The following is a 16,261-nucleotide window of genomic DNA, read 5'->3' as shown; positions in this document are numbered from 1 at the left end:
TATTCTGGGACAATCTTGTCTGTAGTGTCGTGTAGTAGGAGTGGTCGCGACAGAACCAATCACTGTGGACGGAAGAGTCCACGCCCAATCTTCGTTCTAACTTTGTAAGCAGATTAGCGAAGCTTGCCTAAAGTGCGCAGCCTGTTTAGAAGTGCCAAATTGAGCCGAAATATTTACTCAAAATTTTGTGGAGCACCGAAACATGGATGACGACGATCACCCCATGGTTATGTTCGAACCTTTACGCGATACGTCGCCTACGGCCACAACTGAGAACCTGGCTATGGAAAATGGACCCACTGAGTCGCAAATGCCTCTGACCGAAGATGGCCTGTCGACCGTCTGCAAGAAACTGGAACCCAAAAACACTAGAAAGGTAAAAAGAAAGACTGAAGCCGCAAATACTGCACTTAGCTTGTATCGGCTGACAACACAGTAAGTGTAGCAGTGCCTGTTTGTCTATGCTTTAACGCCAGGTTTTCAACTACAGGATGATTTTGGTACATAGCGTAATTGATATCAATATGAACGTGTGTGTATCTGTTTTAAATTTACCCGCAATCCCAATTGAAAGATTTTTATTTTTGAAAAAATTTAGCAGCCATGTGGTTAAACATTCATTTAAATTTATCCGCAATCCCGAACGTAAACATGGCTATATACTGCACTTAGCTTGTATCGGCTGACAACGCAGTAAGTGTAGCAGTGCCTGGTTGTCAGTGCTTTAACGCCTGGTTTTCAATTACAGGATGTTTTGTCCTTCGCCTTGGCTGTCTTCAACCTGATGAACGCGATTTTGGGAAGCGGAATCTTGGGTCTCGCAGAGTCCCTGAAAAATCTCGGGCTTGTATTTTTCTTGTAAGTTGCAACACTTGTTTTATGGCAAGTTAGGAATCGACGACTAAAAACGTTTTCTTCGTAGCGTTCTTCTCGTAAGCACGTCTCTGCTGGCTGGATACACGATCACGATGTTGCTCCATTTGAGTGATATCTATGGCGAGAAGTCATACGAAGGTCTCGCACGGCGTGCCTTTGGCTTTTGGGGCCGGATTTTTACATCACTTATGATCGTGCTTCACTGCGTAGGAGGTGAGGTGACCTTGACAATTCCAACATAAAACGCTTTTTCGCAACTACGAAGTTTACAGTAAATAACCTTAGAGCGACAGAATGGTTGTGTCACGTGGTGCTGGAAGCTGTCTTGAGTAGATCTTAAGTACATGTTTAACAACATGGCATTTTTCCTGAAAAAAATCTTAAACCAATTTGTCACATAGCGAAATTGATACCAATCTGAACATGTGTGTTTGTGTTTTAAATTTACCCGCAATCCCGATTAAAAAACAAATGAATTAATGATTTAAGAACGCAGTTGAATACAAAAGCAAAAAACACATTAACACCAACACAACGCAACCCTCTCTTTATCAATGTTTTACAGCCATCTGTTCGTACGTGTTCATCATCAAAACAGAGTTACCAGAGATTGTGAAGGTCTTTGCTGGCTACGATCCCGAAAGGTAGGAAAACTGTAGTCACGTTTTTTTTAATTCACAAAAGGCAACACAGGTTCACTACAGCACAAGGTGTAGTTTCCCACTCCTGGAACTCAGTCAAACAAGGTCGCCTGCGTGGTGTCGTGCTTTGTTTAAGGTTTAAATGCGTTTCAAATTACAAGCCCGTCCGTTGGCATGTTTATAGCAAATGTAAACATAACGCTATTCTATAAAGGCGGATTCGCAATAATCATAAGATCGCTTTGACACTACGTTAGGATTAATACTACAAGAAATGATCCAATGTTCCAAACTTGATATACGGTGGAGAAATTACTGCGACTCCAGTGACAAATACAACATTTTTCATATTGTAATGTTGTGTGTAACCTTTGTTCGTAGTGGTGGGCCGGAACCAATCTATCTGCAAGGCGACTTTCTGATGTTTTTGATTGTGTTGTTGATCATCGCTCCCCTGGCAGCTCTCAAGGACATAAGTGAGTTTTTTCCTCCAACTGAAATTTTTAATCTTCATGAAACAAAAATTCAAAATAAAAACAATTTTTTTTTGTGTGTTGAAACTACATGCTTGAGGTAATATTTGTGAAAATAACTTACTGGGTGCGCTAAAGAGAGCAGCAACGTCACTCGCACAATCCTTCGTGTGTGCTTGTAATGCTTATATAGGTTGTAACATGTGCACAAACCTCAAAGAAATTTCAAAAAATTAAAAGATGCGAATCAGATAAACGCCCAAAAAAAAATCAGATAAAATTTTGGTATTTTTCACTTCCCGTCTTTAGAGTTAAATAGACTGGCCCACAGTGCTGAAAACATTGACATGTTTTATTTATTTAAGACGTTTCACGGCAAAAACTTACGCAAGCACTTTTGTTCTCAGAATTATAAGTAAATCCGTAGTTAGCGTTCCATCCTGTATCTGTTTCATCATCGTGAAAATCCAACCCACGTGGAATTCTGCCAGTCACGTGTGCGACACTCTTTGTTGTGGACACGCCTTCCAAGCGATCAAATAACCTTCTAGAACAATGTAATTTCCGGTAACTGACACCGCAAACACCTCCTCCGCACTGTAAAAATCATGTATATAAATATAAAGGGCCTGCGCAGTGGGGCGATCCCGCCTTGCTATGCGTAAGCATGGCATTACTTCTGCGTATATAGTTCTGTATACGATAAAACACGCGAATGTGACGTGGCATCTTTTTGTCGTCAACTCACCCTCGTACGATCCATGCACCTGGGGGAGAAATAAAACTAAAAATCCTCTAAATTCCATTCCATGTGCTTGCTAACATTCAGGGCAGCAGCTTTTGATAACTTCTTGGTGTTACCGCCAGAGTTTCTGGGTTATTCGAGCGGGTTCGGCATGGCTTGCATGCTTCTATTCACCGGGACGGTCATTGGAAAAAAGTTCACTGTACCGTGTCCTCTCGAGGATGGTAACCACGGCAACAGCAGCCACGGGCTGACCCTGTCTTTCGAAGACGACGAAGAGCAGTACTGCTCGGCTAAAGCCTTCAACTTCAACTCCAGGGTATGAATAAGTTAAAGATATGTGCAACGCATGTTAAATTTTGTGCTGCTGTTGCTGCCAGGCATGCTGCAATTGACAACAGAACTGATCTTCTTTTTCCATTGCAAATTGTATGGGAAATTGTATGTTTTTTGTTCTGCTGTTAAAACAGACGTATACAATATTGAAAAGAGTATACTGCGTCGGTAGCTCCAGTATGAAGCCAGCAGCCTTTATTCAAACATATTCAGTGGTCGAATTAGTTTGAAATAAAAACAAACGAGCAAATTATGACAAACGTGCATATTGGTTGCATCTGCCAATCAAACCGCACGGTAATCAACCTAATACGACTTGAAAGGTTAAAGCAATGTGCACAGTGTGCAGCCCAGATTGTAATAGTAACAATAAGCAGAGGTCATATGTAACACGAAGTTGGGCACAAAAACATTTCGTAGTGGGTTTGCAATACCAGTTAAAAAATACAATTAAGCTTGTGAAATGAACGTACCCTTTTTGACCACAAACACCTTTCTGCTCTACCTTCAATTTTTCAATGACAACATAACAGTGGTTTCTAAATTTTATGCAGACCGCGTATGCCGTTCCGACCATGGTATTCTCATTCATGTGTCACGCCTCCATGCTCCCTATATACGCCGAATTACGAAGGTAACAAAAAATTCGTCTCTGAAATGATTCTGTTTGAATAAGAGATACTGAGGATGCCTACCAATAGAACAGATAAACATATATATGTGTATATTGTAGATATGCTATGTAAAAACGAAGGGCTTGTTACTGATAAAAGTCTTACGGTTTTTGTATAATACTGGTTTAAAGAAATTCGATACTATAAGTCTCTGTTAAGAGGATTCCGTTGTTAGCAGTTTAAATTAGCGCAAAAAGACGACAAATAACAGTTGTTCAAGTCTATCGTCAGAGTAGCACGTCAAAATGTCTTGGTGTCTTGCCTCTACTTCATATACTGTTTTGCATCTGACATTTTTTATACACAGGCCTTCGATAAGGCGAATGCAAAAGGTCGCTGCCACTGCGATGGGGAACGTACTCACGCTCTACCTGCTTTCTGCCACGTTCGGTTACCTCACATTTTTCAGTAAGTGTAAAAAGGAAGTTCATTATCCCTCCCAGGTCCATTCAAAACGTAGCTTTGCAGCATGGAAGGTTCCACGCCATCAACCAATTATTAAATCTCGTTTTAATCCAAGTGTATCCTGTAGTATAAATATCGTTTTAATCACACCTATATAATTAGGAGCTGATGTAAGTAATACAACGCACCCGTCCGTTTGAATTTCAGACAAAGTCAAGTCCGAACTACTACTCACGTACAGTATGTACAACTCGAACGACCCCATCATTATCATTGCACGCATGATGGTGGTTATCTGCGTTACTCTGTCTGTACCGCTTCTACATTACCCTGTAAGCCTTACATTTTATTGGTTTTATAATCAGTGTCCTTGAAAACCTTATACGCTAATGTTCAGACTATCAACTAACGTAGTTACGACTTACCAGGTTTCATTGTGAGGTTGCATGCATGGTGAATGTAAACCAAGTTGGTATCAAATCCTGTGCATACTGCAATGATACTGCTATGTAGAATCGTCTTTGTCTACAGCCACCTAACTTGATCACCTGTACTTGTATTGGAAAAAAACGCTAAAATATAAGACAACAAAAATATAAAGATTCTGAGCAAATATCTACCTTTCAAAAGTTTTACCTTTCTGAATTATGTTGGCAGGCGAGAAAAACAATAATCATAACCCTCTTTCCGAAGTCGTACTTGCAATTTTCCTGGATACGACACATTGCTGTTATGGTGGCTGTGTTAACGGCGTCCATCCTTTCAGTCTTGTTCGTTCCCAACATTCGAGACATCTTTGGCTTATCTGGTATGCGTTGTGTTTGATATTTTGATTTTTTCGTCGTATTTCTACGAATATTGTTCAACAAAAACAATCTCTTTCAAAATTAGGCTCTAAATGTTTTTTGCTTTTCAAAGATAGTTTATGCGGTTAGTAGCGCTGGCTAATGCGGTTAGATTTGTATGCTAATCAACCTCCAGCGGAAACGAAACTCGAGTCTTAGTTGTTTTGTTGAGAAAACGTTTTCTTGACTTGTGTAAAATACAAATGTGTATTTCAAAAATCCATGTGCGTTTGTGTGTGCGCTCTAATTGTCATCATCTTACACGTGTCACATGTCACATGCCACATATTAGGTGCCACCGCCTCCGCATCCCTCCTCATCATATTGCCGAGCGCATTCTTCATAAAGCTCACAGGAAGGCAGGCGGCGAAGAAAGTCCAGGTGGAATACGCAACCAAGAGAAAATTCGTAAGTTTCTGTCACAATGTTTCATGAAATATAGTAACAGCTAACCACCCCCCCTAGAATTAGCGTAAACATTTGTTTTTAATTTATTAGAAAACGTTAGCACTTTCGTGGGCTTACATCCAAAATCCTAAAATCACTTTGCCGAAAAAATAAATTGTAAATTTGTTTGGGGAATAAAAAAAACTTTGTGTTTCAAAAATATATTTAACGTCTTGTTGCACCGGTTGTGTACGTTTTAACGTTTATAATTCACCCGACGTTTTTGCATCACTTTCAGGCCTGGGTGATAGCAGTGCTTGGTGTTCTTTTTTGTGCTCTGAGTGTGATCATGATCGTGGTCGATTGGACGAAGTGATATATTGTCGTGGTTTGAGAGCAAATTTGATGAAGCGTCCGAACATCGCAGAGCTCCACCTGACGACAAAAATGGGGCGATTTCGCATATAAATTTCGTTAGTATTTCCACTTGTTACTGTAAGACGGCTCTTCTGGCAAAAGTAGTTGCTCCGTTTATGCGCCTCGGCAATTGACCACGCTGTGTTTTGAACATTTGCATCGCTTTATCCTGATAAAGTCTGGTGCATAGCAACCGAAACGTTGACACATACAACTATTTTTGCCAGAAGGCCCAGAAAGAATATTTTTGCCAGAAAAAATATGCCTGGCAGCACCGGCAATGAGTTGTTTCACTTTTGCCACAAGTTTGGCTTTCGTGAGATGTTCCTGTTACAATTTAATTCGCCGTTCATTCAAACCCTTTGCAAATTGAAAAAAGTTCAGCGCCAAGTTGGATTAATTTTGAATGTTCGCGTGTTTTTTGTGGCAATTTCGTTCGGCCATGCCCTCTTTTTTGTTTCTTTAGTTAAAAGCTTGATTCTTGGCATCGTTAAGCCTGTACATACGACAAAAGTTTATTTTTATGATTGCGTAAGTTATGTAACGTTAACCCAATGAATAAATTTCCCTGATTTCAGAAGTTATTCGTACCTTTTTTTCCACGACGTGAAGTCAACTGAAATAGCAAAGGCATTTTAAAGAGTCCAACATTTCGATTTGTTGTCAGTTTGTGTGTAGTATGGAATTCAGCAATAGAAAAAGTAATTTACTAGTGAGTTGAAAATGTGAGAACAAAATTCCTGCAAAAAAAATTGCGAGAAAAGTAAAATTTAAGCGCATTTTGTCACTCCACGTGAAATTCTCCTCCAAATGTATCCTTTACACGTTCCACCTAACATCAGACCTAAAGATTCTTGCCCTATAGAGAGATACAAAACGTCTCTGTCGACTTAGACTGCGTTATGTCAAATAAATAAGATGTTTTTCTTCTTCTTCTTCTTCGTTTAATTTCCGAGACGCAAGCGATTCATTCATTCATCGGTTTATTTTTGCCCAAACACGACAATAAATTTTTCGGTAAATAAAAGAGATGGATAACGCGAGAGTACGTGTAGGGAAACGTTGGAATAACCTTCAGGTTTCCGGTGCCAAACGTCACCCTTACAGATGAATACGAAAATTCGCTTGCATGTATTAACCTGATTATTGGACAATACCGGAGCATCCTTCAGTCTGCATATGGGTTGGAACTAGTAGTCTTTCCGCGGCCCACATTCAAACACACGTGGGAATAACAAGAAATAAATTTCTAAAAACATTTCGACACAAAAATTTGCTGACACAGGATTAGTGTGGTAATATACAACCATATATGTATCGTTATGTTGACATAACATACAGCAAAGTGTGGTTCGCATCCACGTATATCCACTGCTATATTGAGATTGTCGTAAAATATTTTTTGGGTAATGCCGGAATTGCTTTCAAGTAACTTCCGGTGCGGTTTGAAAGTCACGTGATTCACTTACAAGCCGGAATCTTTCGACTGTTTCGGGTACGAAATTTGCTACGAAAACTTCTTTTGGTTTGTTTGTATTAATTTGCATCTGTTTTTGTAGAATGAACTGATAGATAAAAACTTGCAAGGAGAGCTTCCAACAAAACATATTCACTTTGTATATATTATTTGTTGTTTTGAAAAAAAAGAAGATACAAAAACGGTATTCCCACAAAGCGTTCATAGCAAACACACAATTGTCACAAGTAACACGCGAACTGCTCAAAAAAACATAGTTCAGTTCATTATCAATACCCAAATAACAGTGGCTTGTTTGAATAACGAGTCCATATAAACCGTGGTCACTTTTAAACCAGCTTTAGGCCTAATAAATATTACATTACAATATATCTTAAAACGCTGTTCGTGTTTCCAGGTTGCGTGGATACCTTTGTTGGTTGCAACCAATTGCTTAGCGACCAGTTGAATCGGGCCGTAAACTCAACGTCAGCAACCAAGGTAAACGACCGTGGACATCGCGAATCGGTGATGCGGAACCGTGCTGTGATTACGTCAGCGCCACATGCGTCATGTACGTCCCCGAGTAACTGGAAGGGGAAACGGACTGTTACAACAATCTGGAACAGAATGCTACCTGAAATTGGAAACATTTTTTCTTTTTTTACTAACATTCACCAAAATTATCAACTAACATTGTTTCTCTTCGGCAAAACATGTGGGAAACAGTTGGACTCGTTGTAAAATTTGTGGAAAAGTTATTCTGAAATGTCTTACTCTCGTAAAAGCTGTAAAATCAAATGTTCGGTGCGAATGCATTTCAATGGTTTATGATTGTGTGAGGAAATGTCTTTTCGTAATGGATTTCGTATGCTGAAAATGACATAATCCAATGTATTGAAAAATAAAAGTACATCTTGAACCCACAACCATCGACTATTGTTTCCATTTTTCAACCTTTTTGCCAGGTGTTGTTCGTGTAGAAAACTGTGACAAGAAATGTTTTGCTGTCGCCATTCGAGTAGCTGTAGGTTTTCAAACTGCACAGAAAATATGCATATCATAGAGCAGTTTTTTTGCCACTCTGATCCAGAGAATGTGTTACTAAATTTAATTTCTTCATCTACGCAAAGGTTTTTGCCAGCTTGAAATTCGTTCAGGTAAAGAAACATTACATTTTATGTTGAACCCAAAATTCATGTTTTTTGCAACATACTGATTTCGCGTGTCATTTGTAAGCATTTAAAATTGTACAATGTGTTTTATTTTCGCGATCTCATCAGTTCACATACCATGATGGCCTTTCCTATCATGGCACGCACAACCTTGTTATCGCTTTGCTAATGGACGAAGTTGACTCCATAAGTTGCTTTTTTCCCACGCAAAAGCGAAAACAATATTCCTCCACATGCAGTGAAGCAAATCAAAACTTTGCTAATGGACCCGACGGCTCTCACGAACACCACTTGTTTTCGTTTTCTTGCTAATGTTGGCAGTGCCATTGCCAGTAAAAAAAAACATATCATAGAGCAGTTTTTTTAACACTCTGATCCAGAGAATGTGTGTACACATTGTACAGAACTAAATTTAACTTCTTCATGTACGCAAAGGTTATTGCCGGATTGAAATTCGTGAGCAATTTAACCCAATCCACGGCCCACAGCTGAAATACCCGGAGAGTAGTGAAAATGTAGCTACGACGTGCCTTCTTCACCCAGCTTCTCGTGCTCAGCTTGTTCAAAAATAAGAACGACGCGATCACAAAGGCAGTGGCCTGCAGCATTGGACAATAAGGAAGTTTTCAATCCACAGAGATTTAAACTAGGCCATCCTGTGCATGAAAGAATGCTTACCACCAGCAATCAATACACCTCTAATTGCATACCATCACGAACCAGCATTATCATATCAGAAATTGCGGTAATTTGCTCAAAAATATTTGATCCAGACAAACGCCAAAAACTGTTTAACCAAGTAATGTGGGATCGTTTGTATATTTCACAAAACTAACGATAGCATGCCTGGCCCTCTTCAATGTTTTAAAACATTTCTTTGGCGGTTAGATAGAAAACAACTGCCTCAGTTCCAATGCAAGGCCTTCGCTATGGGAGTCAAATTGGACCACCAGTATTTCACTTAGGTAATGCAAGACATTCGCACATGCTTTCATTCATTGACTTGTTTAATAAAGCAAATCAACACGATTTCCATAGAATATCTTTTTGTGCTGGTATAATTATATCGGGTTTGCTGTTGTTGAGAATTGAGACGAAAGCTTTCAGGTAAAGAAACATTATATTTTATGTTGAACCCAAAATTCATGTTTTTTGCAACATACTGATTTCGCGTGTCATTTGTAAGCATTTAAAATTGTACAATGTGTTTTATTTTCGCGATCCCATCAGTTCACATACCATGATGGCCTTTCCTATCATGGCACGCACAATTCCCGTGTGAACCTTGTTATCGCTTTGCTAATGGACGAAGTTGACTCCATAAGTTGCTTTTTTCCCACGCAAAAGCGAAAACAATTTTCCTCCACATGCAGTGAAGCAAATCAAAACTTTGCTAATGGACCCGAAGGCTCTCACGAACACCACTTGTTTTCGTTTTCGTGCTAATGTTGGCAGTGCCATTGCCAGAAAAAGAGATAGAGTGTTTAATATATCGTTGCAGATCAAAACAGAGGGACATACTTGCTCTGTGTAAAGGTGGTTGTATATTTGCACATTGTGAGGAGTTTGTGACGAAAGATATGAAACGCTAAAATCATCTGGATGAACTGCAGTCGTTTTTGTATGTTAAATATTAAGTTTTTAACTAAGGACACACGGCTAAAAAGATAGTTCAATTGTAAACAACCAAGTTATCAAATCAACAACCGCCAAAAGAACGCTGTGGTTTCGCAATTCAGCTAACCTAAAACAGAGCTCTCAAAACCCAATGTAATGATTGTGATGTGAAACTATCTGCACGTTACTAATTTTTGTATATTCATATGTCGTGTGTAAAAATACACTAAATTTTCGATGAAAAAAAGTGATTCAAACATGAAATGCGGAATTCAATTAAACACAAATGAACAACAAGCGGATAAAATGTAACAAAAAAGGGTTTTTCCTTTTTTAATGCATTCTTCTGTATCCGATTTGACAAAATCAGCATGTAACATTTCATGTTGTTTCTTGTTTAACTTCTGTAGGCCTACTTTCAAAATTCTGATGGCAAATATCAGCTGCATTCTGCTGCTTTTTCTAACTTGTCCAATTCTAAGCTTGTGCCAAAGAGCGAATCAGGTCATCCTGACTTGTGGAGGAAGCAACGAAGATCCGATAGTAGGACCAGCGGGTCCACCGGGAGCTGTTGGGCCTCGTGGTGTCCAGGGTCCGAAAGGAGAACCCGGTGCCAATAACACCTGGGAAGACGAATTCAGGAAATTGGAAGCAAAGATGGAAGCAATGGAAACTGAACTCAGGCGTATTTAGTTTTGCTAAAGTGTAAACATTTACTTTTATTTTGGAACTGCGTTAGTGGCACTTGGTTTAAACCTTAAGCACAAATGATTTAAGGTTATTTTTAATATATTCTATTTTTTTAACAGGCGTAAACGTTTCTGTTTTGAAATTACCATCAAAACAGAATGAATTGGAGAACAATCTTACAGTAATGTCAGGTTTGGTGAAAGTTTTTTTTTTATTATTGCAATGTTGTCGATATCAGTAAAGATGTATCTGCGTTAAAGGGACATAATTCATATTCGAACCAATGCTTACGTTTCATTTTGTAGGAGATACGAATCGTGTTGTTTACGCCAGTTGCAAGGATGCGTTGCAAAACGGAATGACACAAAGCGGGGTTTACAATTTATCTTCTCCTCGGCCTTACCAAGGATATTGCGACATGCAAACTGATGGCGGTGGTTGGCTAGTGAGTTCATCTTTTAAGAAAAAAAATATATTTTTATTCGATTAATTGTACAGGTTTGACAAAGAATGATTAATTTTATTTAAAAAAACAAGGTAATGTTATGCAACCGAAACTGTAATATAACGGGATGCCTTAAATTTTTTACTGCAGGAAATACAAACGATTTCTGTAAAAGTATCTGTTTCAATTTTAATTATAACATGCATAGAACACTGAAACATAACGGATGCATGTAATTGCTTGATGGAAATATTAAGCGAAAATCCAGGCAAGACAATGTCAATTTTGTTTTTCTTTTTAAATTTTCAGGTTGTACAGAAAAGATATGATGGTTCAACTAATTTTTATCGGGGCTGGAGAGAATATGAAAAGGGATTTGGTTCCTTGACTGGAGAGTTTTGGTTAGGTAATTCGACATTGGCATTACCCGCATTCAAATCAATTGTTTATTTTGTTTATTTACATTTTACCAACTCCCAATTAGTTTTCGTTCTTTAGTGCCTCCAGCGGTAGTTTCAAACACTAACAATGGTAGATAGGCTTGTGTGTAAATGTGTTAGTATTTTCTCGTCGTCACGATTGTCATATATTGGGATGCGCATTAGTGCAAGCAAAGCTTTTTCATCTCTAAACACCAACAACATTTGTAAAAAGCATAAACAAATAAAACTTAACGTTTGTTGATTAATTAAGGCTTGGAGCTGATGCACGAACTGACAAGTTGGAAACGTCAAGAGCTCCGCGTTGACCTGCAAAATTTCGATAACACAAAGTATTATGCAAAGTACAGGTAACTACATGCGTGAGTTTGAGTGCCAAGTTTTTGAGTTCCTATTTGTACCATCTTGACAGCAACTTCAGCATCGGTTCATCAGGGGAGAATTACCGTCTGACTGTTGGTGGGTACACTGGTGATGCAGGTAAGCGAGCAAACATGTTTATCTAATTAGCTTGATACAAAGGAGGTTTAATAAAGTCTCTAACTCAGGGGCGCACAGCCTTTTTATTAATACCGGCCGCATCACACAGACTTTATTTTACCAACAGTCGCCAGTGAGTTCAAACTGACAATTTCGCATTTACCTCTGTCTTGAAATGTAATGAAATGTTATATTTAACAATATTTCTTTCGTAAAAATGAAAGATTTTATTCTGTTTTATAACAAAGACTGACCAATTCCATAAGCCAAACATCCAAGCAAAACCTGTTAAGTTTTTCACAATGCACGGCCGACAATACAAATGTAATATAAAGCATGTGTACGGCCGCAGGTTGTGCACCCCTGCTCTAAATCGTTGGTGAGTTACAAAACTCACATGAGGATGCGTGCTAAAATATTTTATACTATACGGTCGCGTGCCTTCTGACAAGACTTTTTAGATCCTCATCTGTTGACCGTTTATACTTTTGAAGTAAATATACGAGCCAATCACTTGTGTGGAGGTTAATAAACATTTTTTTATCATTTGTGAAATTCGCTATCCGCCAAAACCGAAAGAATAAAATAAATGGAAACAAAATCTTCAAGAACTGAAATTGCAATTTCACTAAGTCTGCATGCGCAATACGAAAAAGTTGGACTCACAAATAAGGAGTTACGCAAGTATGACGTAATTTGCGCTTTTGTCCATTTTACTCACAAAATGCGTTAAATCTATATATATTAAACATTTACTGCTTTCAAATGTATGCCAGGTGATTGGCTGGTTAACATCTGAACCGCAAACTAAACTTTTGAAAATTTGCACCAATAGGTGATTGGCTGGATTATCACAATCAGATGCCATTCTCCACACATGACCGAGATCATGATTTATATGGGAGTTTAAACTGTGCTGTTTATCACCATGGAGCTTGGTGGTATAAGTATTGTTTTACCTCCAACCTGAACGGAAAGTATTACAATGAGGAGACAAGTGCACATGATTCGAACAAGTGGCTGCTATCACGTGAACGTTCGGAAATAAAAATAAGACCTGTGATGTAATAAAACGGAGGACAAAACAAAACAAATAAATGGAATTATTTACGTGATTTAATAAAAACAAAAGAAATTGTCTTAAGTTATATACTTGTGCAAATTCAGAAGAAGTAACAATATATTACCCGCATATACTTATTACCACCACGATCGCACCGAATTCACAAGTGTGTTTGCTTGATGCTGTGAATATTTTGTAAATACTTTGCTTCACAAATCATCACATGTGAAAAAATATACATGGAACTTTAAAACATGGATCCTTTTGCTTGTTGTGTCATTGTTTTTAGAAAAGTGTAAGAGACCTTCGAGTCACGGTTTAGCGTTAAAGTGCATATGATATAAAAAATTAAAATCAAAAATAACCTAAATATGAAATAGTCAGAACTTCCCACAATTTTTAGTGAAAAATGTAGCTTGATACGGTCACAGGTTTGTAAGATACAGCCGATCACACTTACGTTTAAACCGTTGCGAACGTAATCGTGCGAAAGCGAGATTATTGTTGCGTGACGTCATGCAGGGCGATTCATTCGTGCGGGAGCTGTCAGCGACGCTTTTGCGCACAAACTTATGCGCACAAATGGAAAACATTGTAAAACTGCTGGTTTGGTAATTTTACACTAAACAGAAGTACAACAAGTGAATGATGGGTTAGGGAGACGAACCGTTATTGGTTTATTTATCGCGTCAATTAGTATTTATTGAAGCCCTGTCGATTTGTCTAATCCCTGCAAATGATAAGTACCGGTAATCAAATGTTAACGCCGGCAAAGACCGCCGAGAAAAACCCACGAAACTAAGATGTATAGAGCACAGATATCTTGTCAGAGAACTACTTTTTGTCTGGCAGTGAAATTGCTTACGGGTTTGCGTAACATCTTAAAGCATTTACATGAAAAAAGATTAGACTATGATTACATGCGTTTTTTTTCAAAAACTGTTTGTGGCTCATGTAATGACTTTTCATAAAATAGAATTCCTATCATATTTTAATAACTCTGCGGAAGGTAAATAGATATTTATAAGAAAAACATGCTCTTTTCACTAAAAGCGTGAGCCTCGAGCCGCTATTAATAAATCAATCTCAAACAAATGGGAATACTTGTAGTGTATGGGTTTCCGTCGCGTCTCCCATTCTGCTCAACATTGAATACAATTGCGTGTTGTGTTCTATGTGCTGGGTGACGGATCTGACACCGCAAGATATTTCCATTGCAAAATTGTGGACGAGCTGTTCTTGCATAATATCGGGTCTCAAAACAGATTTTTGTGTGTACTGTTGTATTGTGGACCTCCAAGTCAGTTTTGCGAACATAATGACTTCCTATTTCAGTCAGACATCGCTCCAGAGTTGCTGTCGTCACTTACTGGTTTACGCAATGTTATTCAAACATCATAAACGCGCATCGCATCGTACTTCCTGTAACATTGTCATTTTTCATATGCTTGTGGACAGCCTGATGAATTCCATGGTGAACCCCTGGCCCTGTTGATGGTGCGTTTCTTTAAATTGTTCGTGTCGAAAAGGCTGAACCATCAACTGAAAACGTTCGATAACAAGAACGCATTTGTATGACAGTGTTACACTGTAACATTTTTAAATACATAAAAAATGAAACTTTTAATACTGATCGGTCTTTTCACCTTGGTGGTATGTGACCCAGATACATACTTTAAAGACGACTTAAATGATGACGATTGGGAATCGAGGTGGATTGCATCAAAGCACAAATCTGATTACGGTAAATTCAAATGGACAGCCGGAAAATTCTACAATGATGAAAGTGAAGCTTATGATCGACCATCTTCTTACGACTATCCCCCACGAGAAAGTGAAAGGGATTAAGGCAAGCATCATACGTGAGTTACCTACTGTTTCGACAAGCTATTTTCTCTATTTAATCATTTGCAAGTTGTTCAAAGCAGTTATCGGAAGGATTTACCAGTTTGTTTTTGGAACTTCTTTTGAAACGTAATTGTCAGCTGTGAATGTGTTTGGAGGAGATTCTTGAGGTCGCTTGTTTAGCCAGCCCGGCCCTTTTCAGGGCCACTATTTCGTACGTTTTAGTTGAGGTTAGCGACAAGCGGCCAGGGTGTGTCCTTTGTCACTTGACACACCATTTTTCTGTTTTGCAATATGTCTGTTATAAATTTTGCAAAAGCTGTAGCCGGGCCCAGTGTGGCGGCCCGATCTGTGCAAGCTAAAGATCCGTTCGACACGGATGAGGATTTGGAAGTGGACGCCCGTTTCAATCCCGGGCTGAAGCGTCCCGAAATCTTAACGTTGCTGCGGCAACATAACATTCGTTGGCGGACCTTCCTAGAAGATCTGTTGCAGTTCTCTAACGGCAGAGTAAAGTTTTACTGCCGCACCAAGGATAAGGCGCGTGAATTCGCCATGGCACTTCGAGCGACCGGAAAGCCGGTTTACGCAACCGCGAGATGTGAAGATGAAGAATGTGTTACACTTACCAAGGTCCCCCCGCGTATACCAATGCAAGCGCACCTCGCATATTTTGCCAAGTACGCCCCAACACTAAGAGGGTGGAAAACCAATAACGATTGCGGACTCTACGGAGGCAAGCGAATTATTATTATGAAAGGGTCTGTGCTGAAAGAGAACCCGATCCCAGAGCGGGTTTGACTTGGCAAGAATGTGGTCGAGATAAAATACAACGGCCAGCCAAAAAAATGCGAATTTTGTTTGGAAATGGGCCACCAGAAAAGCGACTGCCCAAGCTTTGCGAGGCAAGCGGTGGAGCGCAAGCAGGCAGTCGAAAAGAATAGTGCCGGCGATAAGGAGCCGAATGTGCCAGCTGAAGATAAGAAGACATCAGAAGTTAACGCTACAACAGGTCTGACAGCTGTTATTGCGCCGGACCAAAATATGCAAGCGACCGCTGAGGTCACACCATCTGTGCACCTGCATGTGCCAGAAGTTACACTGATACTGATAAGAGCGGGCCAGGTGAAACCAGCAACGCGACAGCTGTTGTCGCAAGTGCTGAACCATTGACTGTGATGGCTGACGTCACAGCGAGCAAGCGCAAAACATCAGCTGCGTACCGTGCGCCCCCGACCGTGACGGCTGACG

General features: G+C 39.3%; 2 protein-coding genes across 2 annotated transcripts; both read left to right on the top strand.

Moving 5' to 3' along the window:
- The first annotated feature begins 11 nt into the window (after nucleotides 1–11).
- On the top strand, nucleotides 12–6,500 carry LOC145905942 (putative sodium-coupled neutral amino acid transporter 6). Its single transcript, XM_082993273.1, has 12 exons — nucleotides 12–376; nucleotides 749–858; nucleotides 923–1,089; nucleotides 1,442–1,520; nucleotides 1,899–1,993; nucleotides 2,858–3,054; nucleotides 3,626–3,705; nucleotides 4,053–4,153; nucleotides 4,358–4,482; nucleotides 4,808–4,958; nucleotides 5,288–5,403; nucleotides 5,681–6,500. Exons 1-12 carry the CDS (start codon nucleotides 203–205, stop codon nucleotides 5,756–5,758), a joined length of 1,473 nt encoding a protein of 490 aa, XP_082849399.1. The 5' UTR covers nucleotides 12–202; the 3' UTR covers nucleotides 5,759–6,500.
- Nucleotides 6,501–10,461: 3,961 nt separating this feature from the next.
- On the top strand, nucleotides 10,462–11,241 carry LOC145907353 (angiopoietin-2-like). The gene is made up of 4 exons (XM_082994771.1): nucleotides 10,462–10,732; nucleotides 10,857–10,928; nucleotides 11,043–11,182; nucleotides 11,236–11,241. Exons 1-4 carry the CDS (start codon nucleotides 10,477–10,479, stop codon nucleotides 11,239–11,241), a joined length of 474 nt encoding a protein of 157 aa, XP_082850897.1. The 5' UTR covers nucleotides 10,462–10,476.
- The last annotated feature ends 5,020 nt before the right edge of the window (nucleotides 11,242–16,261 follow it).

The sequence above is a fragment of the Ascidia mentula genome, chromosome 6 (genome assembly GCF_947561715.1).
Source record: "Ascidia mentula chromosome 6, kaAscMent1.1, whole genome shotgun sequence".
Lineage (NCBI taxonomy): Eukaryota > Metazoa > Chordata > Ascidiacea > Phlebobranchia > Ascidiidae > Ascidia > Ascidia mentula.
The sequence above is the reverse complement of the archived record's forward strand: the minus strand, read 5'-3'. Positions and strand labels throughout refer to the sequence as shown.